This window comes from Euprymna scolopes, chromosome 36 (genome assembly GCF_053919585.1).
Source record: "Euprymna scolopes isolate OS-2025 chromosome 36, ASM5391958v1, whole genome shotgun sequence".
In the NCBI taxonomy this organism is placed as follows: domain Eukaryota; kingdom Metazoa; phylum Mollusca; class Cephalopoda; order Sepiida; family Sepiolidae; genus Euprymna; species Euprymna scolopes.
The window spans coordinates 11,224,305-11,250,900 of record NC_136517.1 but is presented as its reverse complement, the minus strand read 5'-3'; the positions used below and the strand labels follow the sequence as shown (position 1 = coordinate 11,250,900).

The 26,596-nt window shown below is 34.2% G+C and overlaps 1 protein-coding gene across 6 annotated transcripts in view; it reads left to right on the top strand.

Moving 5' to 3' along the window:
* Nucleotides 1–23,738, top strand: part of LOC145260335 (uncharacterized) — a 153,586-nt gene extending 129,848 nt beyond the window's left edge. For 5 of the 6 annotated variants that reach the window (XM_080118250.1, XM_080118249.1, XM_080118251.1 and 2 more), the window contains exons 13-18: nucleotides 3,491–3,644; nucleotides 5,243–5,563; nucleotides 11,000–11,204; nucleotides 15,927–16,069; nucleotides 18,430–18,624; nucleotides 23,458–23,738. In XM_080118250.1, the coding sequence (XP_079974376.1) occupies nucleotides 3,491–3,644; nucleotides 5,243–5,563; nucleotides 11,000–11,204; nucleotides 15,927–16,069; nucleotides 18,430–18,624; nucleotides 23,458–23,686 (1,247 nt within the window). In that variant the 3' untranslated portion in view covers nucleotides 23,687–23,738. The remainder of the gene's footprint in view (nucleotides 1–3,490; nucleotides 3,645–5,242; nucleotides 5,564–10,999; nucleotides 11,205–15,926; nucleotides 16,070–18,429; nucleotides 18,625–23,457) is intronic. The other variant, XR_013864274.1, reaches the window with a different exon arrangement.
* The last annotated feature ends 2,858 nt before the right edge of the window (nucleotides 23,739–26,596 follow it).

Sequence of the window (26,596 nt, the reverse complement as noted above, 5' to 3'; positions counted from 1 at the left end):
CTATTTGCTTTAAATGGCGAACATCTGTTGAATGGTCAGCCTCGAGTTCAACAGCAACTTCTCATGTGGTTTTGCAAGAATCGGCTTCAATTAAGGCTTTCAAATGTTCGTTATCAACTGCAGTCGGCCAGCTGTGATCGTCATCTTGGATGCTCTTGTCACCATTGCAAAATTTCTTGAACCATCTTTGTGCCACACGTTTGTTAATGGTTTCTAGGCCAAACGCATCATTGATATCATGAACTGTCTCGGCAGCTTTTCGGCCTAGTTTGAACTGGAACAAGAAAATCGTGCAGATTTGAATTTTGTCCATGCTGTCGAAAAGCCTGCAAACAATGAATGAAGAGATTGAGAACGATAACGAATAACACAATTCAATAGAATGAAAAACGCACTTCAAAATGATATATAACATGGCTATATATATCAATGAATCAATTCAGAAATCTATATATATAAAAGCGAAAATGTGTGTATGTATGGTTGTGTGTCCGCTAAAAACTTTCGACAGACACAACGAAAATTCATAAATTCGGTATCATATTGAAGCTCCATCCTTCGCTCGAAAAATATCGAAAAATTGGCCAAAAACAACTTTTTCACCCCGAAATCGACAATTTTCGACAGGGGGAGGGGAGGTCAACAAAAACGGTCCTCTCGTGACAACGACTGGTTCTACGCATGCGTCAGATGACGTCATGACCTGATTTACTTTACATAGTTGAAAAACTGAACAAATTTCATGTACGTCGCGTTAGCTCAGTTGGTTAGCGTGTTGGTTCATTATCTAAACATTTTCAGTTCGAATTGTGATATGAGATGTCTTCTTTTTGTTTTTCGATTTTTTAAATTTAAATATTGAACCAGTGTTATTTAAGCCATTTTTCACGTAACGTTCGTTTTTCTGGGGTTTTTTTTACTTCGCTTATCCACCCCCGACCACACACCCAAAAACACCCGGGTACCCACCGATTTTTTTAAATTTTAATATCGAAACAGGCTTATTTAAGCCATTTTTCACGTGTTCGTTTTTCTGTTTTCTTTTTTGTTTTTTTTCGATTTTTACATTTAACATCGTTCTCTGCAACTTATGTCTCTGATAGCAGCCCCCCCCCCTACATCAAAGTAACACTGTGCTTTGTTTGGAGTGAAAATGTAATAATAAAAAATAAATAATGCAGTATTATGTTACTAATTGCGACCAAACAATTAAGTCGATAACGTTGCTTTTAGTTGAAATTGACATAGAAAGTAAACAGTGGAAATTCAGTTTTGTGACTTTCATTTTTCCTTCTTGCACCCATTATTTGTTTCGGTGCTTGTTAAGATAGAGTCGACAAATCGATTTTTTAAATATTTGATTTTAAGCAACAACAGCAATACTTACTTAATTGTCATGACTTGACCCGGGATGGAACCCTCATCAACCAGTGGTTTAACACATCCGTCAGAATCAGTATCAACATGGGCGACAGACTCAAATACAATTCATAAGGCAGACCATTTTGTCAGGACTACTGCTATGTGCTACTGATCATTGATTGCTTTTCTTGTTGGCCCACTGCAATGATTGATGTCTGTTAGTAGACATCTCAGCAGACACAATAGCAAAAATCATCTTGAAAAGGTGAATATCCACATCTGATGTACTGAGAGTCATTTCAACCCACAGAGGCACACAGTTTTAGTCAAAGCTTATTGCTGAATTCAACTTCCTATCAGGTAAGTATCAAAACAAGTTTCCAAAACACTTTTTGATAGTGAATATGGATTTAGCTACAACAAAGAAAAAAAAAAACTATTACAACCACACTTCCAAGGTCCATACAGAGTATTCAAAAGGGTAGAAATGTTTTTACCATCATAAAAAAAAATGGCAAAAATGACACAACATCGACAGACTAAAGCGATCTTTAGTGGAAAAAAAGCACAGCTAAGCCAACAGACACACGACAAGTATACCAGTTCAAATAGTACAAAGTAATCTAATTCTCTAAATGCATACACCATACTAAAAATATAAAAGAAAATCTGGTAGAAAAATGACATTTCCATACAACATTAAAGTATACATATTATTAAAAACAGATCTCAAGGGATCTTTATCTCAATCTAGTATTTGTTGAATTACCTACTCTTTTCTATACATTTGCACATACATTCACCAAGGGGTCACTAAGCCCAATTATCTCCCCTTCCAAGATATTAGAGGGTGCTGCAATTAATGAATATAAATACAAGGAAATTCTCCTTTTTTTTTTCATGTATCATTTCGCATTAAGCACACATGCACTATGTATGATATATAAGACAAACCCTTCAACTTACACACACACACACACACACACACACACACACACACACACACGCACACACACACAGAGTACTCATCTTTTTCAAACTTTATTGTATGCATTGTAAACTGTGTACACATTTTTATGAACACAATTTCAAAGAGAATCTTTCTGGTTTGTGATGAATAAACGTTTTTGCGAACATTATCATTTCTGTGTTGTTTCATTTGTAAATGTTTGTATTATGACACTTGTAGATGAAAGATGTTGCCTAGACTTCTTCCCCAAAAGCTGCATGTGCACATCTGTTTCAGTGAGCATTTAGAACAATTCTTGATGCCTGTTTTCAGAAAAATATATCTTTGTTTTATTCACTTTCAATGATTCACACACACACACACACACACACGCACACACACAGATATATATATATAAACATTACCTTCCCTCTAGTGTTTGTGTTTATATAAAATTACTTATCTACCTCCCCCTCTCAAAAAAATTATTATCGCTACATAAATACATTGTTACACTGATACTCTTTCATAGTTATAAAATTTTACTAGTGTTTAAATGTTACTTATAAATTTAATACTTACAAAACACTATAATTAATTAACCAAATGAAAAATCAAGTAAAAAATATTTATATGCACTTCAGAGGTGGAAGCATAAATTTTCTGGGTCATTCGATTTTCCTGGGCAATATACAGGTCCTACAAGTTGAAAATTTATTCAAGATCAAGTATCAAGCAGTAAAACACCACAAAAAAAGCAACTCAAAATAAACTTTTTTTTTAAATCAAGTCAGAAAGTCGGCCAATATTTATTGAATAACCTAATATATTATTGCATTATATTGGAACTGTACACATCCAAATGGGGGGGGGGGTGAACTGTCTTTATCTTTCGCCCGCACATGATTTGAAAAAGTGTAGAAGTGTTTGGGGGAATATTGAATTCATGATTAATCCGCTATAAGTCATATGTATATCCAGGACAGGGTAGATGATTTTGGCAAAGTTAATTTTTGCAAAAAAAAAAATTTTTTTTTGCAAGGAGTTTCGCTATCCTTTCACATAGCGTTTAGCATTTCCAAGTCGTTACCCATCCAATACTGACCAAACTAAATGTTCCTTAGCCTAAGATATGAAAAATATATTGAAAACTTTACAATTCTTCTATTGTATTTTTAGGCTTCAAATGTGAGAGCGTTGATGGAGGATCGAGTGAAGAAAATAGACAAAATGAGGACAGCCCAAAAGACATGGAGAAAATAGAATCTTCTGCAGCCGACAGTGACATAACTCTGCAGACGCATGCAATAAAGGCCCTTGAGCATGTTTCAAAGTAAGTTGAAACCATTTTATCAGTATTACACGCAAATTGACATAAAACCTGAATAAAACTTTTGAGTATTTGTCTGATATATAAAGTAATTATATTGGATTTTCAAAATCAGACAAAAATAGTATTTATGCTGACAAATCAAACTTTACTTCTGATTATCCAATTTTCATTAGTTATTGTAGTAGCATGTTATTGGCAATATAGTAAGGTACGAAAGGCATTAGAAAATTAATGCCTCCTATTTTATTCCGTTAGAATTGATCAGAGGGGATTGCAAATTACATTGTTATAATGACTGAACTTATGCATTCCTGACCTGAAAGTTTCATCTATCTGTCGCAGATATTGACAGTGTGAGACTCTAAAAAAGCAATCCCTGTCATCAGAAGCAGAGATGCATCATTGAATTCCTGATAAAAGTGCATTGTGAATGTTGGTGACTATGTAGAAAAATAAATTCTGGAGCACAAAAGGTCGCTCGTTTTAATGGTACCATTCCCGTCTTTGTAGCTCTTCAACATTTTGAGTTTTAAAAAAAAATAGGAGACTTTACTTTTGGAATGCCCCTCATACTTTGCTACAATTTATTTAAAAAATACTTAGTCTAGTCTTGGCAACAGCTAATATGAAATATTTTTGAATAAACAGTTAAAAATAAAAATCAGCAAGGGAGATGACTCATTTTAAGTTGAAGAATATAATAGGTGTTTTTGACTTTAAGTTTAAAAATTTGCAATCAAATACAAATTAAAAACTAAAATGACTTGGCTGCATCCTGGGAAATGTTAGGTAAAACACCTAGTTATTTGTGTGGCTGTTCCTCTTTGTATGGGATGAGACACCAAAACACATGTCAGATAGAAAAAGAAATCAAACACGGGTGGAATTCTAACCGTATAGGAAAACACAGTTGTTATATAACTTCTGTCGCCACTATAAAATATATATTGTTTGCAATTCTTTTAAATGGAAATAATGTCACTCTTAAACAGGATAATAAAAAAATAGACTCAAATCTAATATGTCCCGCACTGTCAACCAAATTCCAACTTCCCTCCTATCGCCACAATGTCACATCCTTGTACCTGTTTTATAAGTTCTTTAATGGAATGTACTCTGGAAGCAGCAAAATCTCACCCTCTTCCCTGTTGAGGTTCCTAAGTGTCAGAAAGTTTTTTACTCTAAGTTTCTTCCCTCAGACTGCTAGACTTTGGAATTTCCTCTCTGTTTCCTGTTTCTCTGACTGTACTAACCTTAAAAAGTTAAAATCTAATTTCCCCGCAGTTCCCTGTTAGACACAATCCCAAATAATAATCCAAGTAGCCATATTCCTTGTTTGGGGTGAAAAAGAGCAAAAGAAATGTAACCCTGAAACCAAGTCAATTTGGAGATAAATACTTTCCTAATGTTCGTGAAAGTGTCAGATTGCAATGACGTCATATATGATGTTAGGCTCAACTCTGTTCTTTTCAACTGTCACTTTGATTGGGTGCTGAAACTATATTTAGTCCTGCTTGTATCTATACAATATTTTCATCAACTTTAAAAAAAAAAATGAATATTTTTTATCTCTATTTCAAAACTATCTGTATTTGCAGAACAGCTGACAAACTGCGTGTGTGCTGTGAATCGTCAAACAGAAGTCATTCAAGTGGACAGAACCAGAACCAAGGGAAGACAACTCCACATCTGACTGGGATTACGACAAAACGACCAAGACGCCGTGTCAATACAGTATTAGGTATTCCCTGCACTCCAGCTCTTCGGCAGTATATGACAACACTAGGCACCTCCAACCATGTCTTCTGCCGGTGCAGTGTTAGCCTGATACCACAGATTACAGATCTTGAGTATGACCAGTTCATCTATAGAGAGACCAACAATAAGCAGATGATCGTTGTGGTTGTGGTTTCATCTCGGTTAGTATCCTATTGGGGAAAATAACTTCATGTTTCTGCCATTTGCTCTCCAGCTTTCTTAATAGACACCCAAGCAAGGGCATGCAGTCAATGACACGAATATAATCTACCAGGATTCTATCTTCAGTTGAATCATAACAAAGACTTAAAACATAGTACTTGATGTTCTTTTGCTAAACACAGAATTATAAGGAAGGGTTCAAGAGCAAGTGGAGTAATCCTGGGAATCCAGCTAATGGAACAGGAGCTTTTGGGTTACCATCAACTATAATCAGCCAGTTAGCTAATATATTTGTAGTGCCTCTGTTTGGCAGTCTGCCTGTCCGTTTTAAGATCTGTTTTTATATCTGTTTTTATATCTGTCGATCTCACTCTGTTTGAGCAAGCAACTTAATACAAAAGCTTATATCAAAATCATAGAAAAATTATCACAAGTAAAATTTTATGAAAATGGTATAAAAACATATAAACAACCAAAATAGTACATAAACAATATATAAATGATACTTATTTTGTATTAGAATAATTTTATTATAATATACATTATTTGGCACTTACACTTATTATTATCCAGGCGTTTACAAGCTCATAAGTCGGTCATTGGTGAGCATTTATTACAGTGCCAGATCTGCACTGACGGATACACTGATGAGACTTTCTCAGTTTTACATAGAGCACGCTCGAGAGTTCACTTAACAATTCTCGAGACAGTATCCATTAAATTACGCCAACCATCTCTGTGTAAACAAACAGAGTATACCCATAATTTGGAACTTATGGCTATTGAGATTCTTTCCTTTTCTCCTATTCCCTATACAATTTATTTTTTTACCCTCGCTAATAATACATGGTCTTTTGACCACGTTTTTAAATGATGTTTTCTTCCCCGTTGAAAAGGGTTGGCTGAAAGACATCTCGATAGGGTTTGTTTTTTTTGCCCCACCCCTTATTTACCCCTTTTATCTAATTTGTGTTTGTTAAACATATAATTAAAGCTTAGGAGAAGTGTATTTTTATTTTCTTTTTGAAATTTTCTTCTTTAATGGTTTATGTTTAAACTATAGGAAGAAAAAAAACAAAAAAACTAAATCCTCAACAATTAATAATGGCACTACGTTCGGTGTTATTCAAATGATTTATTATAATATATATGAGTTTTCACTTATATTTGTTATAATATACTTGAGTTTGTAATCATATTTATTTATTTTTTACTCATTACAAAGCATATCGCACTTGGACTACTTGGGACCATGCATAGAAAAGATTAACAAGATGTTGGTTTATGTTATATTTAAACTTCTGCAGGAAGGGAATTCCAAAGTCTAACTGTTCGAAGGAAGAAGCTGTTAGAGTAGAAAGCTTTCTGGTATTTAGGGACCTTAACAGTGAAGAGGTGTGATTTTGTTGCTAAGCGGGTTTGTCAGGGATATGTATGTCGAGGGGGCACAAGTGTTATGAGTTCATCAGAAAACATTCCATTAAAATACTTGTAAACAAGCACAGGGATGCAACATTGCGGCGATGGGACAGGGGTTGGAGCTTAGGTAACAAAGTGGGACCTATTAGATTGAAGACTCCTTTTTAAACCTTATCGAAGAGGGAGAGACTAGTGGTAGATGCATCAGCCCAGATGTGGCAACAATACTCCATGCGTGGGCGAATGGTAGCCTTGTAGAGGTACAGGATACTCTCAGGTGTGAGTAGTCTTCTAGTACGATAGAGGAACCGACCTTCTTGGCAGCAGCCTTTGCAATATCATCAATGTATTTGTTCCAGTTCATATTGCTCATGAGTGTTAAGCAAAGGTAGTTTAAAGGAAGAATTCTCAGGTAGGGTGTTATTTGTCATGGATATCGGTGGTTCAAGTTTATATTAACATTTATTATAATATATTTGAGTTTGTAGCGATACTTATTTTAATATAGTTAAATTTATTATTCATATAGTTATACTTACTATAATATAGTGTTATATAGTTGGGAGTGTATATAAATAGGGTCTATTTCATGAATGTACTTAGATTTATTATAATTAATTTTCACTCAATGATACGTTTTACCTGCGTGCTTGTAAAATATCAGACTTGTTTTATTGTCATCATTATATTACATAAGACAACAAAATCCAATGATTTTAACGTAATAAAAAGAAAATAGTGATAAAACATGCTTCACGTCTATCTATAAAAATAATTAGTTAAGTAAATGCTAATAAATTATCACTTAAAAAATCATTATCAATACATAGTCTAATATTGTCATGGTAATTTGACAGGTGTTGACTTGCATTGAAATTGCTTTAAGCTTTAAGATCAGTTGGTCGATAACAGCCTATTAGTGGCCTGGCAAGGCCACAGGGGAGACAACTGAAGCAGTAAAACTGAAGCTGCTTGCCAGGACATTATATATTTATATATATATAATGTATATATATATATATATATGTATATATATTAATTATTAATTAATAATTACATATATATATATATATATATATATATATATATATATATATATATATATGTAATTATTAATTAATAATTAATAAATAATGTTTAAATAAAATTTTTAAAAAAAAGTAAATACACCCTAAAATGTGGGCAAAGAAAAATGTAAACATGGGGCAAATAACTCCTTTCTTATAATAAAAACGGTCAGGGAGTGAAAAAAATAAATAAAAATCAACAATCTTACATTTATAAGCGATAAAAATCGTGCATAAAATTGGCAAGGGCCCTGTAGTCCCATGGTAAAACACTAGACTACTTATTGAGCCGTTGTAGGTTCGATCCTTGTCAATAAAGTCTAGCTATACTAATGAAGAGTAAACTCTGAAACATGCATGTATATAGATGACTTACTTTTATGCACGTAGTTATTATTAATTATTAATTAATAATTAATATTTAAATAAAATTAAAAAAGTAATACATCCTAAAATGGGGGCAAAGAAAAATGTAAACAAAGGGCAAATAACTCCTTTTTTATAATAAAAACGATCAGGGAGCGAAAAAAAAAGAAAGACATTAATCACTAATAAAAAATAAATAAAAATTCAACAATCTTATATATATATATATATATATATATATATAAATAAATGAACTCATTTTTTTCCGTGTGAGTTTGACCTTAATAGGATTGAAAATCACGTCATTACATTCAAATGTAATGTCCCCACACTTCAGCAAAGGATCTGAGGTGTGCTATAGGCCTACTACCCTTACAGTTTCTTGATATTCGTACATTTCTATATTTTTTCCGGTGAGAGTTCACTGCCACAATCGGTTAGAATCAATGGAAGTTGTAAAATCTTTTCTCTCTATTCGATTCATACTCCACCCGCAACCACTTAACACCGCTGCAGATACTTCCACAGGGGAATATACGAGGAATATCGGTTTGAGTTCTTAGTTGCTTAAAAAATATGGATTGGCATTTTTCCATCGGATGAAACGCGACTTTACATTCCAGTTATTCTGTGGGTTACTTGTGCCATTTTATAAATTTCTTCTTTTTTTCCCCTTTTTTTCCTCCCTTTATATTTTTTCTCTTTTTGTAGCCGGGGGGGGGTGCGCTTCGAAGGATTACTTAAACGAACTAACATTGGATTCCAGTTTTTACAAGAAACTTTAACAGTCAGCTGCCAGTGTTCTTCAAATCTTGCACCGATTAGTCGCTTTATTATTTTATTTACTGTCTTTATACTTCTATTATGTTTGCACTGATTTCATAGGGGAGGGGGGAGCTTACTTCCTATTTTTAGATTAGTTACTTATTCATTATTTATTTCTATACATTGCATTTCTGAGAGTTTCATTAGCACAATTACTACTACGCTATTGATATTGGAATCAGACGACATTCAAATTGGTTAACAGCGACAACAAAGAAAACAATACAAAAAAAGAAACCAAAACAAACCAAAACAAACCAACATTTTATTTCTTCTTTTTTTTTTTCTTTTTCATTGAAACAAAGAAGAATAAATAAATAAAATCTAATAAATATATTTTCGTTATACACGGTAAGTTTTATTTTTTTTTTAATTTTGTTTTTCCATTTTAAAAAAAAATTAGATTTAAATAAACATATTTGCATTTTACGCGGTAACTTTTTGGGTTTTTTTCTTTTTTCTCTTTTTTTCCTTTTGTATTCTTTCACGTTCGTTTTGTTTTTTATTCCTTTCAATTTTACACGTCATATATTAGCTAAACCAGGGCGGGGGGCATCTATAAATATAAAAGCTAAAATGTGTGTGTGGGGGGGTTCCTTCACTCTAAACTCGGCCTCCTCCTGCTACTGCGACAGTGATATCGTTTGACCTAGAAAACGTTGACGTTAGTTTCAACCATCTGCAAGTGTTTTTAAAGGGTTAATTTTATCCGTTCCCAACTGTGTGTTTCTTGGGTGTAGAGGTAACGTATCAGGCATTTTTTCCGCCTTAGCCTCGATGATTTGGGTTCGAGCCTATCTTCCTACCTACACCTTTTTCCTCTTTTACACCTTTTTCCCCCCTTTTTTTACATTTGTTCGCGGTTTTGCTTTGTTTTGGTTTTTCCAATTTTTTATAACATCAAAACAGGGTCCCCCCTCCTACATACACACCTCCAAACACCCGGGCAACGCCGGGTATCCCTTGCTAGTATATATATATATATATATATATATATATATATATATATATATATATATATATATATATATATATAGGCAAATTTGGGCATAATTATTGATTTGGAAATATAGGTTCTTTTTTACCAATTGTCATAAAATTTTAACCATAGAATCTATATAATTATGAAACTTAAATGACCTTGTAACGGGTTTTTTAATCCAACATCCGGTTTACGATTTCCGGTTGCGCATGCATACATAAACAAATAATCAACGTGACAATAAAACATATTGTTCTACTGTCTACGTTTTCAGCATCCCAATATTTTTTTTTGTGTGTAAATTATCTAAATAAACAATTGTTAATACTTTCTGCTTTTTTTACATCGTTCATTTCCATATTACTTTTAAGTTATTTTAACGCAATTTTTCAGCCGTCATACGCGCGTTCGCATTCTGTTACAATATATATATATATATATATATATATATATATATATATATATATATATATATATATATATATATATAGAGAGAGAGAGAGAGAGAGAGAGAGAGAGAGAGAGAGAGAGAGAGAGAGAGAGATTTGAATATATCCTCCTCACAGAATCAACTATTCAAATAAAACCACATTATTAAGTAACACATACTATTCTATCATATTTCACCCAGTTTTACAAGAATTACAATCCAAGAAATTTACGTCGACTTTAATAATCAAACACAATAACAAAAAACGCACGTATTTTTACTTTGCTTGACAAATAGACGGGTATCTCAATTAGTAAAAATAATCCTTTTTATTTCTTTATTTTAGCTTCCCAGAAAGCAATCCGGGCTTGCATATGCTGGAACGGGTTTACCAGAGGGAAAATCGAAAGAGGCGTCACCCATGCGTTGAATGCAAAAACGATATGTTTCGCGTGCTTCAGTATGATGTTGATAAAGCTGCAGGGTACGTTGTTGACACCCGGCGTCCATTGCTTCTCCGTCGGCACAATGTTGTCCCCGGCATGGTACTCGTAAGTAAAACACAGCGATTTAAGGTGTCCACACACATACACACACCGCACTCATACACACACACATACACAGACATGCACACGAACACACGCACACACACACACACACACATACCCACACATACACGCATATATACACACGGATATAGAGATATAGATAAGCACACACGCACACCAGTGCATGTATGAAGATACACACATGCACGCAAATATACAGAAACGCGCATACACACACATGCAGACACACACAGACACGTACACACATGCATACACACAGACGCATACATACACACGTACACATGCATACAAACACACACACGCATGCATACACACACACACACACACACAGGTTCTATATACTGCTGTCATATCTGGGGAGTTTAGAACGTTGTTTATTGTATTATTTAGATTCATCGGACTAATGTTCTCATCTTAAGTGTGATTTTCACAATGTTTTGGTCGATGTAACTTCCGGGCTTCTTCAGGTGTATCTTGTCAAACTCGCCAATGTTTCTGTCGAACTCGGGAATTTGGATGGAATTTTGAGTAGAACCCTTTATTTACTTCACGGGTATAGCATTCTCTTGTTCCGTCAGCCATGCATATATATATATATATATATATATATATATATATATATATATATATAGTCTTGGAAGTTTTAACCTTTAAAACTATACAAAAAAATATTTTTTATCATTTGTTAGAAAACCATCTAGTCAGTAAGTCATTTAATCACCTGCAATCACTGCATCAACTCACTCTCGAATTTACTATAGTACCGATAATTTATTTGTCAAGGGATCATCAGTTGTTTACCATGAAACACTGTTTCGGGGATTTAAAAACAAAACAGTATATTACATCATGGCTATATTACAGTATATTACATCATATATAGTTTGTATTCAAAGAAAATGGAGAGTTATATTTTTTTTTATTATTTATGAAACACGTTCTGGATCAGTTAAAGTTTTTGTTTTCAATTTCATGTTTCTACTAAATTCCTTGGGTCGAAATTTGGTTACCAATTCCATCGCGAGTTAGGCAAATTGTGGCTGGCACTATAATAATCCATGCTATATATATATATATATATATATATATATATTTCTCTCTCTACTTAGGCATTTTTATAAGTTTTGGTTTCGGTTTTGATTCAAGCTGATGCACCCAATTATAATTTTTTTTTTTTAAATCACAACTTTATAATATATAAGAATCGATAGAAAATTGGTTCTATAATAATATATACGCAATCTGCAAGAATTAAAATATCATATTTAAGTGTCTTTTACGACTGGGCTACACTGGGTGTTCCTGCTAGCTTAGATAAATACTTTTGCAGTTTTAACAAAAGAGCTACAATAACATCATGGCGTCTCCATTTACACTGAACATCCACAGAATGTCAACATCAATATATTACACATGACGGATTCCGCTGTGGAATTTTCACAGGTCCCGCTAGTTATATATTAATTATTTTGTGCACAAAAGAAAAGGCCGGCCTTTTGCCTTACATTAAAATGCAACATCTGCTTTGTCTTCAATTAAGGCAATTTTTATTTTTAGCCCATCCAGAGCGTCCTTTGTATAGAATGGTTTGTATCCTAATTTGTATCATTTGGATTAGTATTATTTTGATTATTTGGACCACTGTTCTCATTTTGAATGTTATTCACACAACATTTCGGCCTATATAACCTCCAACCTTCTTCAGATAAACAGCAATAGCAAAAGAAGAATGACAAGCACTGAAATTCGTTAAAAGACGACGGACCGTCTTTTATTTATCAAAAGAAATAGATTCAAGTGGCAAATTCGAAAGGCCTGTGATTGTGGTCAGTCTGAATAAGACAGGACCAGCCTCTGGAATGCGGCAGTTTGACGTCAGTAGGCACTGGAGGAGGTAACCAGACAACAGTGAGTACTGGAACAGGGCTGCTGGGCATTAGTATAACACAATGAAAATCATAGTGTTTACCGGTACATAAGTGTAGTTCTAGATGGTTCTGATTCTAGCACCTGCAGAAGCTCAATAGCATGGTCTCAGTCGGTTCTATGATGACTGGGTTGATGTGAGATTTTTGTATTTTCTACCTCAACAGTGGCTCGCAGGTAAAGAACAAAAAGAAATAGGAAAATATAAAAAAAAATAATCAAAAGTCCAAAGTACACAACTCAAAGTCTCGAGGGAAGACACGCATCATGGGCCATATGTACGGGCACTGGGTTGGCGAACTTATCATCTTGCTTGCTTTCGGCTGAAAGAAATTACTTCGATTTGGTATCATTCACTTACAGGGCAGACATGAATACCGTTGCAACAAATTATTGACTCCAGATTAAATTTTCGATTTTCGTTTATAAGGGTTAATTATTAAATAAATTCTGAATACAAGGGAAATGTTATTTTTACAATTATGAACAGAAGAAAATAAAGAAAAAAATATATGCAATGTCTTTTTCTTTCACCAGCAGTTTCAAGAGTCTGCTTAAACAATGAGTCAAACGAGACCTTTTTTCAACAACTCATTGTTTTTCTTTTCTATTAATCAAACAGTCAGTGAACGGGGGGGCATGGCACAACTGACTTTCAACTTAACTGCTTTTCAACTGCTGAAAAATCGTTCTGTGCCTCCTTTTATTGATAGGTAGTGGGTTGGGTTTGGTGAGTCTGAGTTTCTAATCCTACCAATCCCTCTGCATTATGTCATACTCTATTTCGCCCTGATTGGCTAATTGGCTAAATCACTTGTGCATATTAATTATGTGATTTCCTTAAAGGTTTTTCAGACAGTAAAATCTGAAAAACTTGACCCCAAGGTCAAATCTAGACAAAACATTACTATTCAACGCCATGCAACGATTTCTTTCATAAACAATATTATTATTAATGTTCCCAAAATTATTTTTTCTTTCATGTATTTTACATTCCAAACCAAACCGTTTTGACCAGCAAGGCTGCCTGCTGGATTGTTCATATAATAGAACTCTAATACAGCTCTCATTCACTCTCTACTTAGGCAATTTTCGACCATCATAGGTAGTTGGGTCACAATCAGTAGGTACTGAAGGATGAGGTAACTAGATAACAGTGGGTACTGGAACAAGGATGCTTGGCATCAATAGGCACTGGTATGGGTAACCAGACGTTGACTAGCTCTAGAATGGGTAGCCTGACATCGACCGGTACTGGAACGGGTAGCCTGATGGTTACAGGCACCAAAACGGATAACTGAACGGTGACAGGCACTGAAGCAGGTAGCATGACGGGTACAGGTACTGGAACGGGTAGGTGGTGCTGGGGGTTGCAGGAAGTACTGAGGGCTGCAGAAGACGCTGAGTGCTGTAGGTGGTGCTGGAGGCTGCAGGAGGTGCTGAAAAGAGGCGCCGAAGACTGCAAGAGCTGCTGAAGACTGCAGAAGCCACTGAGGGCTGCAGAAAGTGCTGAAGGAGGCGCTGAGGACTGCAGGAGGTGTTGAAGACTGCAGGCGGCATTGGAAGCCACAGAAGTGAGCTGGAGTTTGCTGTTTGTAGAAAGGTAGTCTCAGAAGGCAGGCAGGCAAGCAGTAGTAGTTGCATATGAGTAGTTTGTGATTTGCATCAGTAGTTTGTTGATCGCATAAAAGTAGTTTGTTGATCACATAAAAATAGTTTGTTGATCACATAAAAATAGTTTGCTGATTGCATAAAAATAGTTTGTTGATTGCATAAAAATAGTTTGTTGATTGCATAAAAATAGTTTGTTGATCGCATAAAATAGTTTGTTGATCACATAAAAGTAGTGTTGAAAAGATAGCCCTGAAAAGGGCTGTTTGAAGTACTGTTACTGCTGCTGCTGCTGAAACCCTTTAACTGCTGGGGTCGTCGACTTCACTGAGAGTGTCAAAGCCACATTTGGGAGGCCTCCTGCTCCCTAGCCACATTGAGGGTTTTTAGCTGTAGAAGCGCTGTATCCATGAAAGAGTGTTGTTACACCAGACATCGCTTTTAGTAAAAAAACAAATGAATAGAATCAATTCTTTATCGAACCTGGCACAATCAAAATAGTTTCAAATGTACATTGATTGTGTTTATGTTTGATTCGATTTTTAATTAAAATTCTATTGTTATTAATTATTTGAAAAAAAATAAAATTTTATGTTTTTTTCGTTTGCAGATAAAACGAAAAAATTGACATAACACAAACCCACACAAAACGTCTATGCGCATTGGCGCATATGAGTTGCACGTGAATCGCATGTGCTGGTAACATGGCAGACTTTTTGGCATGAAATGCAGCCATTGCATGTTTTCTTTATTTAAGTAAGAAATTACTGGTGTTCTGAAACACACTGCAACAATACTTTGTCAAACTTGGGAATCTTTCTGTCGAACTTGGGAATCTCCATAGAATGATATTCTTTCTTTAACCCTACAAAGGTAACATGATCTTGCTCTGTCAGCCACGATCGGGTAGAAGTCCGTAAATAATTTGCATTTGCATTCTTAATGTTGCCCACACTAAGGATTGAACCTTCGACTCCCAAAAAATGTAATTTAGAACTGTTTTTAATCTAGTACTTTATCTGTTACAGATTACATCGGCTGAAACTTGGTGAAAATAATACTCACTGTGAGAACGGTAATCTGAATAATCCAAATGAAACCAATTTTCAAAGCTTTAAAATAAACGCCACTATTTATTTTATTTTATTTATTTATTGTTCACTTCAGATATATTGTAATGGCGATTTGCTTTTCTGTGATCACATCTTTAATGGATATGGTTGTGCAGAGGATGACTTTCATCATCAGCTGCGACAATGCCATACGCGTGCGCTGAAATCTTTCTCATTACCGAGAGATTTCCGCTTTAGGTGAGTAAAACCGCAACAAGAAATGCATCTTTATTTATTTATTTATTTATTTATTTATTTAATAGTTTCTGTGTTTATTTAGTTAATAGTTTATTTATTTATTTATTTATTTATTTATTTATTTAATAGTTTATTTATTTAATAGTTTATTTATTTATTTATTTATTTATTTAATAGTTTCTGTGTTTATTTAGTTAATAGTTTATTTATTTATTTAATAGTTTCTGTGTTTATTTAGTTAATAGTTTATTTATTTATTTATTTAATAGTTTCTGTGTTTATTTAGTTAATAGTTTATTTATTTATTTAATAGTTTCTGTGTTTATTTAGTTCATAGTTTATTTATTTATTTAATAGTTTCTGTGTTTATTTAGTTAATAGTTTATTTATTTATTTATTTATTTAGTAGCTTATTTATTTAATAGTTTCTTTAATAGTTTATTTATTTATTCATTTAATAGTTTATTTATTTTTAATACTTTATGCATTTATTTACTTAATAGTTTATTTATTTATTTAATAGTTTATTTATTTATTAATACTTTATTTCTTGATTTAATAGTTTATTTATTTAATAATGTTTTTATTTATTTAATAGTTTATTTCTTTATTTATTCATTTAATAGTTTATTTATTTATTTTTAATACTTTATGTATTTATTCAATGGTTTATTTATTTATTTATTTATTTAATAGTTTATTTATTTATGTAATAGTTTATTTAATAGTTTACCTGTTACAAACTGTGCTATAATATCGTAATCTAGTAATGTTACAACAAAAAGAGGGAGATGATGATGATGGTGGTCACGTGGTTAATTAACGACATGAACTGACAACCTGGGTGTCCCAAGTTCGAACCCAGTTTGTTCCTTAAAAATCAATTTCATTTAGGATGTTGGCAACCTTCACATGGTCCCTCCAGTAAGTACCCGATGTCTTTCTAGGAAAAATTCTAGATAATATTTTTTATCCATCTAACATCTACAAAGAGCGTCTCCCCAAAAACAAAAAAAAAAACTTGTCACTTAATTGACAGCGAACACAAAGAGACCTTATAATATCTTCAGCGGGAATTTCAACAAGTTTTTAATGCAAAGTTGTTGTCTCTGCAGGCACAAGATGTACTATTGTCGCTTTCATCTCAACATTAGAAATGCAACATCTCTTGCCATGATTCTGCCAGAAGATGGTTGTGATGATGCTTATCATATCCATCTTCAAAATAGCCCAGGACATGCATTCAGACTGTATATAGATTTACTTCTTTTTACTTAATAGGTCACTAGTTATCAAGACTTGGAGGCCACTCAAGAATAATGCTTAAGTCATCTAAGCTTCAACCACTGTCCCATCAACGAAATGTTGCATCCCTCTGCCTGTTTTACAAGTATTTTAATGGTAGATGCTCCGATGAACTACAAGACCTTGTACCCCCCCCCCCGACATAAATACCCTGACAAACCCTGCAAGCAGCAAAATCTCACCCCTACACAGTAGAAATCCTCAGATGTAAGAAAGCCTTCTACTCTAATAGTTTCTTCCCCAGAACTGCTAGACTTTGGAATTCCTTTCTGGGTTCCTGCTTTCCCAACTGTACTGACATGCAGAAGTTCAAGTGTAATGTGAACAGACATCTTGCTGCTCAACTCTACACAGTATCCCTGCAACTGACAGTAGCCTCCTACATCAAAGTAGCACTGTGCCTAGTTTGGGGTGAAAATGTAATTTAAAAAAAGGCTTGGGTAGATAGTGAGGCAGTATGATCGGTTATGGTGGAATTTGAATAGGGCATACATTATTTGACGGCTCAATAGGAGTTTATTCACATTAGCTTTGAAGACAGCCATTTTATAGTCTGTATTCCACAGACAGACAGTTCTGGGAAATAACCTCTGCTCATAAAATATTTGTTTAGTTTTAAGCATTAATAGGGTGTGAGGGAAGCTGTTGACAGTTGTTGTAGCCAGACGAGTATTTATTGTGAATGTTTTAGATTGGAGCTCAGCTGAGCACTTACCATAGAAGTAACAATAGAGCAGAGAGAGAGAGAGAGAGAGAGAGAAAGAGAGAGAGAGAGAGAGACTCGTGACGTCTCTTCTATGAGAACAAAGAAGTAGGAAGGAAAAATGATCCATGCAAATATGGTTTGTCTGTTTGCATGTCTTCTTACACTTGCTTTTTTTTTTTTTTTGCTCATGAATTTAAATTTTAATCGAATAACACATATATTTGCATAACCAATGCGGCAGAAGTTGACATATTCTCACTAGAGTCCCCACCCCCCTTTTTTTCTCAAATCCAAATCTAATAATTAAACAAAACAAAGTAATTATTTGTTTTTATTAATATATTTGTAGCCCTGCCTGTGGTTTACAAGGAATCCGAACTCCATGGGGTGTCGACATCGGTGGTGCTGGAGTAGATTTTCATGGTCACCCAGGGTTAGACGTTTCGTCAACAGCTCAGATTGATACAAGTGCTTCCATATTAACCCCAAAAGTTATAAATACAGAGAGAAAGGCAAGTCCTGGCAGTACCTGTCGTAATGAAAAGTAAGTAATTTTTACTATACTTATTGAATCAGTTTAATTTCTACAATAAAACATTTCAAGTTATGGAAGGTCCTGAGTTTTATTAATTATGAACAGCAAATTAAGGCACGACAAAGGCATGGCAAATGCCTATGACTGATTCTCTATTTGTGTAATATTTAGGCACGTCATTCAAGCAACCTGGGATTCTTATGTCAAGGACAAGAAGCAACTGATTTTAATTTAGGCCAGGAGTCCCAAACTACAGCCTGCGGGCCAAATCCAGACCGCCAAAGTCTTTAATCTGGTCCTTGGAGTTATTATGAAACACATAAAAATATCCAGGAAAAATCTAAAAAACGGAAATGTATGAAAATGGTGCTTTTTTTGTTCAGAAAATGATTAAAAGAATGAGGTTTTGGAGAACCAGTTTCACTAAAAAGCAAAACTAATCAGCAAAACTAATCAGCAAACAGTATAAAACATGTCCGGGTAATTTTTTTTTTTAATGTTTATTTCAGCTCGTATAGTTTTAAAAAGTCAACAATACCAGCAATAGCAATGGCCAAGAACACATTACCCGAAAGTACTTCCTTTAAACTCCTTGGCCTAACATTTACAGGGAACATGAACTGGAATAGATACTTTGAGAGCATTGCCAAGGCTGCTGCAAAGAAGGTGGGCTCTCTCTACTGTGCTAAAAAAACTACTTACACCTGAAAGTATCATGTACCTCTATAAGGCCACCATTCACCCATGTATGGAGTACTGTTGTCACATTTGGTGTCTCTCACTTCTTGACAGGGTTCAAAAGAGAGTTGCCAAAATGGTAAGTCCTGAACTGTTATCAAAGCTTTAGCCTCTGTCCCATCAACGAAATGTTACATCCCTCTGCCTATTCTACAAGTACTTTAATGGTGAATGCTCTGATGAACTACAAGCATTTGTGCCCCCTCAACATGAACACCCCCGACAAGCAGTTACATCCCACCCCTTCACACTAGAGATCCCTAGGTGTAAGAAGGCCTACATTTGCTTGGATCTCTAGATGTAAGGAGATCTACAGCAGATGTGCTTACAGTTATATCCCATAGGATTAGCAAATTTTTCGATGGAGGCAACCTTTTTAGGGCAATTGCTCTTGACATATCAAAAGCTTTGATAGGGTATAGCATAAAGGTTTACTTCACAAGATCTTCAGCTATGGTATAGTTGGAAATGTTTTTTCAATTATTAAATCATTTCTCTCTGATAGGTTCATAAGAGTAGTAGTTGATGAGCAAAAATCAGAAGCTCACAGTATTAATACTGGAGTCCCTTAGAGGTCCATCCTCGGCCCAACTCATTTCCTGACCTACATTAATGATCTTCCAAATCACATCCTTACATCATTCGTTGACATCTATGCTGATGACACTACTATCTATGGTAGCACATCTAAGACAGTAAACGACCAAGTTCTCTCCGATTCTGTCTCTCCTGATCTTGAGTACTTGGTACAATGGAGAAAGGAGTGGCTGGTTACTTTTAATGCATCTAAAACCAAGCTTCTCTCTTTACATCATCAGCGTTCTGATCCCCATCTGGCATCAATTGAAATGAATGGCTTTCATCCTGGGGAGGCCTCAAGTTTTGACAAGCCTCTGTGCTTGAACTTTCATCCTGATCTTAAATGGGACACATACATCAAATCTGTTGCCGAGGCCGCTGAGAAAATGGTCGCATCCTTCTATTGATCCAGTAGATATCTCACTGCTGATACAATTCTCTATCTATATAAGAGCCAGGTACGTCCAAGGATAGAATACTGTTGCCACATCTGGGAAGGAGCTGCTAGAAAGGACTTGTCCTGTCTTGATAGAGTTCAAAATAGACTTCATAGCCTCGTAGGAGATGTCCTTTTCTCTTTGCTGCAACCTCTATCTCACAGAAGAGATGTTGCGAGTTTGTCTCTGCTTTATCGTTATTTTCATGTTCGACTGAGCTTCAGTCTATGGTACCCCCTCGCCAAACTTTCACAAGAAACACTCGTCTAGCTGAAAACACTATCAATAATTCCCCCCACTCTTTATCTGTGCCTAAACCTAAGCGTAGACTCTATGAACAAAGCTTCTTTCTTAGAACTGCACGCCTGTGGAATTGTCTTCCGTTTTCATGCTTTCCAGCTAACTACAATATGGTTGTCTTCAAGTCTAACGTAAACAAGTTCTTAATGAGCCGTTCCACTTAAGTTAACAAATTTATCGAATTTCCATTACTAACGATTACTATTTTGTCCAATTGACTACTGTACACTATTAACCCTTATCCTCGAGTGGTCTATGGGCCTTGATAAGTGGTTATGCCTATGTAAAAAAAAAAGGCCTTCATCTCCAGTAGTTTCTTCCCCAGAACTGCTAAACTTTGGAACTCGTTTCCGGGATTCTGCTTTCGCAACTGTACTGACATGCAGAAGTTCAAGTGTAATGTGAACAGACATCTTGCTACTCATCTCCCTTCATAATACCCCTGCAACTTATGTCACTGATAGTAGCCCCCTACTTCAATGTGGCACTGTGCCTTGTTTGGGGTGAAAATTGAATTTAAAAAAAAAAGAAAAGAAACCCTTTCATCACTCACACTTGACCTTGTGTCTAACCTTATGGAAAGAAGATAAATAAAATAACATTCTCTTTGAATTATTCTTGTCAACATCATTTCTCTTCGGACTATTGTGAGAGAGAGGAAGAGGAGACAAGAAACATGGTGTTTTCTGGAAATACATTGATAAATATGTTTCATTATAGTGTGGAAGTGGAGAGGGAGAAGACAAAAAAATCGGTTTTGCCTGGAAATATTTTAAAACAATTATCTGTTTCATTATATTGTTGAAGGGTACAGACATGAAGCTCAGCATTGCACGGAAATACATTAAAATAAATATATGTTTTTTCATAATGCTGAAGGGGGAGAGAATGGGAATGCAAGAAATTCACATTTGCTCAGGAATATATTAAAAGGAATATGTGTTTCATTATAATGTTAATGAGGAGAAATGAAAGATACAAAATTGTGTTGCTTGAGAAATAAATAAATATGTGTTTCATTATAGCGTTGAGGGGAAGAAGGTGTGAAACAAAATACATGGTGTTGTCTGAGAATATAGTGAAACAAATGTGTGTTTCATTATAGTGTTGGGGGAGGAGACCAGAAACTTAGTCTTGCCCGGGAATACATTAAAACAAATATATATTTCATTGTGGCATTGAAAGGGAGATGGCGAAGACAAGAAAATTGGTGTTGCCCAGGAATACATTAAAACAAATATGTTTTAGTGTAGTGTTGAGGGAGAGGGGAAAGACAAGAAACTTTGTATTGCTTGGGAATACATTAAAAAAAATATGTCTCCCCAAAGTGTTAAAAGTGGTGGGACAGAGACAAGATAACTTGGCATTGTGTGGGAGCAATAATATTAAAACTGAAAACTTGGGTGAATTTCTTACATCTTTTTGTAATTATTTTTAATTCATTAAAATAAGAGAAGGGAATGGACAGAGAGAGGCGTGAAGAGAAAGGTGAAGAAGGAAAAGGAAGGAGGTAGAAAAGGAGTAAGACGAGGGGGTGTACGGAGAAAGATAGTGATTCAAAAGAAAATGCCACTCTTTCTCTAAATGCTCACAGAAAGATTAAGAAATATCAAAGAGTGGTTGAATCAGCATAAAGTGAGAGGCGCGAGAGAAATAGCCTAGAGAAAGATGAATGATTTGTACAATTAATTATAAATTACAGCTAATTAGAACCATTAAAACGGATTGTTTGCAAGCATAACTCAATTCTAGGACTAAGATATATTTAGCACTAGCAGGGCTACCCGGTATTGCCTGGGACAAAAATGTAACATATTTCTATTAAACCTTCTTTCTACCTCTCTCTATCTTTCTTTCTTTCTACCTCTCTCTATCTTTCTCTCTTTCTGCCTCTCCTCAAATCTCTCTTTTCCTCTGCTCAGCCCATTCTTCTCTAGCTGGACACGCACACACACACACACACACACACACACACACACACACACACACACACACAACTCTTCTTTACATAATAGATTCTTTGTGGAATTAGTTAAAATTTTGTTTCCAAATCAGTGCATAATAACACGGAAAAACCGACCACCTTTGACAAAAGCTGGTTCTTTTGACCTTCAGAAAATGAATAATTTTTTTCTAAAATTTAGATATTATTCATCCAAGGCAACTCTGATCAGGAATATAGCAACCTTTGGGTCTTTGTTTCATAGTTTGTTTGTTTTGTTTTTTTTTACTTTTAGCTGGACATACAAACATACACACAGACAGATAACAGGACCTAAAAAATGATCTAAAAATGACATGGCTTATGAAAGAAATACATAGAAGCAATCCCTAGAAAACCAAGCTGTAACGAAATAATAACCCTTATCCCTGAGTGGCCTTCGGGCCTTGATAAGTGGTGACCCCCATGTAAAAAAAAAAAAAAAAATACAAATAATAGCCATAAAGGGAACAGTATCTATTCTTAAAAGAACCCTCAGATATAAATTTAAATCATAACAGAATCAAGTAGAGGAGGGAACCCCTTGATCTCTCCAAATTTACTGAAGTAAAATAAATTAAAAAACAACTGGCTTTTATATATTAGATGTATTTGTGTTATTAAAGTATATAGAAAAGAGCCACAGACGTTGATTGACTCACATTTAGTATAATAATAATAATAATAATAATAATAATAATAATAATAATAATAATAAAATGCTTGTAAGGTTCTAAATGATGCTAAAAAGACACTTTATTTTATTTTTGTTAAATGTTCTAATCATTTCTTATATTTGTATTCAAGGTGCAGCGAAAAAAAAGTTTGCCGTGAGAAGATGGGAAGCAAAGAACCTTTACTTGCCCGACGCAGGATCCCGGTCAAAAATGGAGTCTGCCTGTCACGCATTGAAAAGAATTCAAATTTTAAAAACAATATGGTAATACAAAACAACTCTCGATACTTGGACCGCTATATGACTGGGTCACGCCAGAGGCAGACTCTACCTCAAGTCGTTGTCACGGAGCAGAAATGACCCTACTATATTTGATTAATCACAATAGTAAATAAAATGATTTGTAATATAACTTTGAGTTAATCTTTAAACCTCCTCCAATTAATACACATGTACAGTGTGACCCCTTAAATATAGACTTCATTTGATATGTAAATTCTCCACTCTGTAATGAAGTCCAATATGTATTTTTCATATCTATATATCTATAAAAGTGGACGTGTCTGTCTGTGTGTCTGTGTGTCTGTCTGTCTGTGTACATTTCCCTACGCAATAACTCTGTCAATTTTTAGTCTATAGACTCGAAATTTGAAATACATGGTACTGAGATTTGGGAAAATCGATGTGACGGGTGTCAGCCAGAAATTTGGCTGTTAAGGGGTCAAATTTCAACGATTTGACCTTTAAGAACTCTACCAAACTCCTCCGACAATTTTGGGTCTAGACACTTGAAATTTTAGATATAGGTTCCTTGAACCTGGATCTAACTTAATAAAGTGATTTGAGCCCGAAACTATAAATTTTAAGGGGTCATAATAGGGGTCAAAGTTTTAAAAAATTAACCATTTTTTTTGTTTTTTTGCTTTTTTTGCACAGCATACACCTCCAAACACCCGAGCAACGCCGGGCACCCCTGCTAGTATGTAAATAAATATGAATTCATGCCATCAGATAAAAATGCCAGACAAAGCAAATTTCAAGTGATCAGAAGGGAAAAAATAAATAGCAAGTGTAGCAAACCCCCTCTCGCTATCTAAAATAAATTCGAAAATAAGTCTTTCACTCTATTTCCATAATGAGATGTTTATTTTATTTTATTTATTTATTTGTTTTTTTTTCCGTTTCTTCTTTCTATACCGATTGATAGATTTTGTGGTCTTTTTTCCAGTTTGGGACATTTTCATTGTTTCTTTCTTATTTATATTTTTTAACTTCACCAGTAAAGATGAGAATTCTTGAGGGCAGAGCCATTCTTGTAATAGAAAAAGGAATGGTAAAAGAAATAATTTAATCATAAAGAAAAGAAAATTATTCAATTACGAATATTAAATGTAGTTGTCTGAAGCAAAAATTAGTAGCATTAATCCAATCAGAAAAGCTTTGAATTGTAAAGAATTCCATGTAAAGAATTCCAAGTAAAGAATGGTAATATTAATTCAGTCAGGCTTAGCGATGGTGGTGCTTCTATATTGTCAAGACAAAAAGTTACAACTGAAAAATCCAAAGAGATTCAATATCTATACTCCTATATATATATATATATATATATATATATATATATATATATATATATATTTTTTTTGTGTATTGATATTTATATTAAAGACCCTTTTTTCGATTTATTAGTATTTATTTGCTTACCCACGAAAGCAAAATGTGACACAAGGTCGTTTTTAATGTGGGCTTAAACCAGTTCCCTCAAAAAAAGGCAAAATGGGCACTCTGGTTGGGACCAAAAATAATAATTGCCTCAGTACAGAAGGTTTCCCCTCCATTGACCGAGACAAATTACAAAGTGTAGTTCAGGACAGATACTACACTTTGGTTATTTATTTGCTTCTCCACTGAGCAAATTAGGTACGAGGCCGTTTTTTTTTTTAATTTGGATATAGGGGATGGGGACCAGTTCCCTCTCGGGGGAACTGGATAGTGACAATTGGTATGAAGGGTTTCTCCTACATTGACCAAAAACTGATTTCTCAAGAGCAATGGTCTGATATGTGGAGTTGCCCCCACATATAACTTGGATTGCAGCATCTGCCGGAACAGATACTACACTTTGATAACATAAAAAAGATTTTGGCTTGAAGGCCAAGAAGAAAAAAGGCGAACCTTTTTCTGTTTATTTAAAAAGAAAATGCAACTTTGTTATATCATGGATCGTGGAATTGCATTCATCTGCAAAAGATGTAGCTAATTAGCATATTCTTTTAAACATTCATTTCAATTAATTCCCTATTAGTTTTTTCGTTTGTATTTCTTTTTTATCAAATGATTACCCTTTGTAAACTATTACGTGTAATTATATTAATGCAGGTATTCTACATGATTTATACTTGCGTAATATTTGTGTAAAGAGGTTTAAACACAAAACTTTTTCTACATATATTTATGTATGTGCATATATTGTTGTTTAAAACATTTTGCCTACCATACTCCTGTGTCAGTTTTTGGTCTACAGACATAAAACTTAGTATATAGGGGATTCGAACCCATGTAAAACTTTATATTTGAGTTTTAGTTGGGGAAAATTGGTGCAAAAGTGTGAAAATTAAAAAATGGAATTTGCTAGGTGAAGGTCGAAAAACGGCATTATAAATATGCATTCATAACGTAACTTTTATCCTTGCAGGAAACATGTCTTCATAGCTCAGGCATTAATGTCAAAGGAAAAAGTAAATCGTAAACTAAACGTTTTGGTTTCAATTCTAGGTGGTGGCGCACGAGTCATTTTTTAAAAACTTTTAAAATCACTACTATAAATTGGGTCTAATATAATATAATAATAAATATGAAATCTATATTAATCAAAATATAATATTTTAGCGTATTTTATGACCGGACAAGGCCGGGTGGCCTGCTAGTATATATATATATATATATATATATATATATATATATATATATATATATATATAACTTTTATGTGTTTCTATGTATGTGTATGTATATATATTTATTTATATATATATGTGTGTAGGTTTTTTTTTATGTCAATGTATATGTGTTTTGTGCGTTGTGTATATATATATATATATTTACATATATATATGTGTGTGTGTATATATATATATATATGCACTTGTGTGTTTATGCGTGTACTTATGTATGTATAAATGTGAGTAAGTACGTATATGTATGTGTATGTATATGTGTATGTATATGTGTAAGTATGTATATGTGTAAGTATGTATATGTCTATATTTGTGT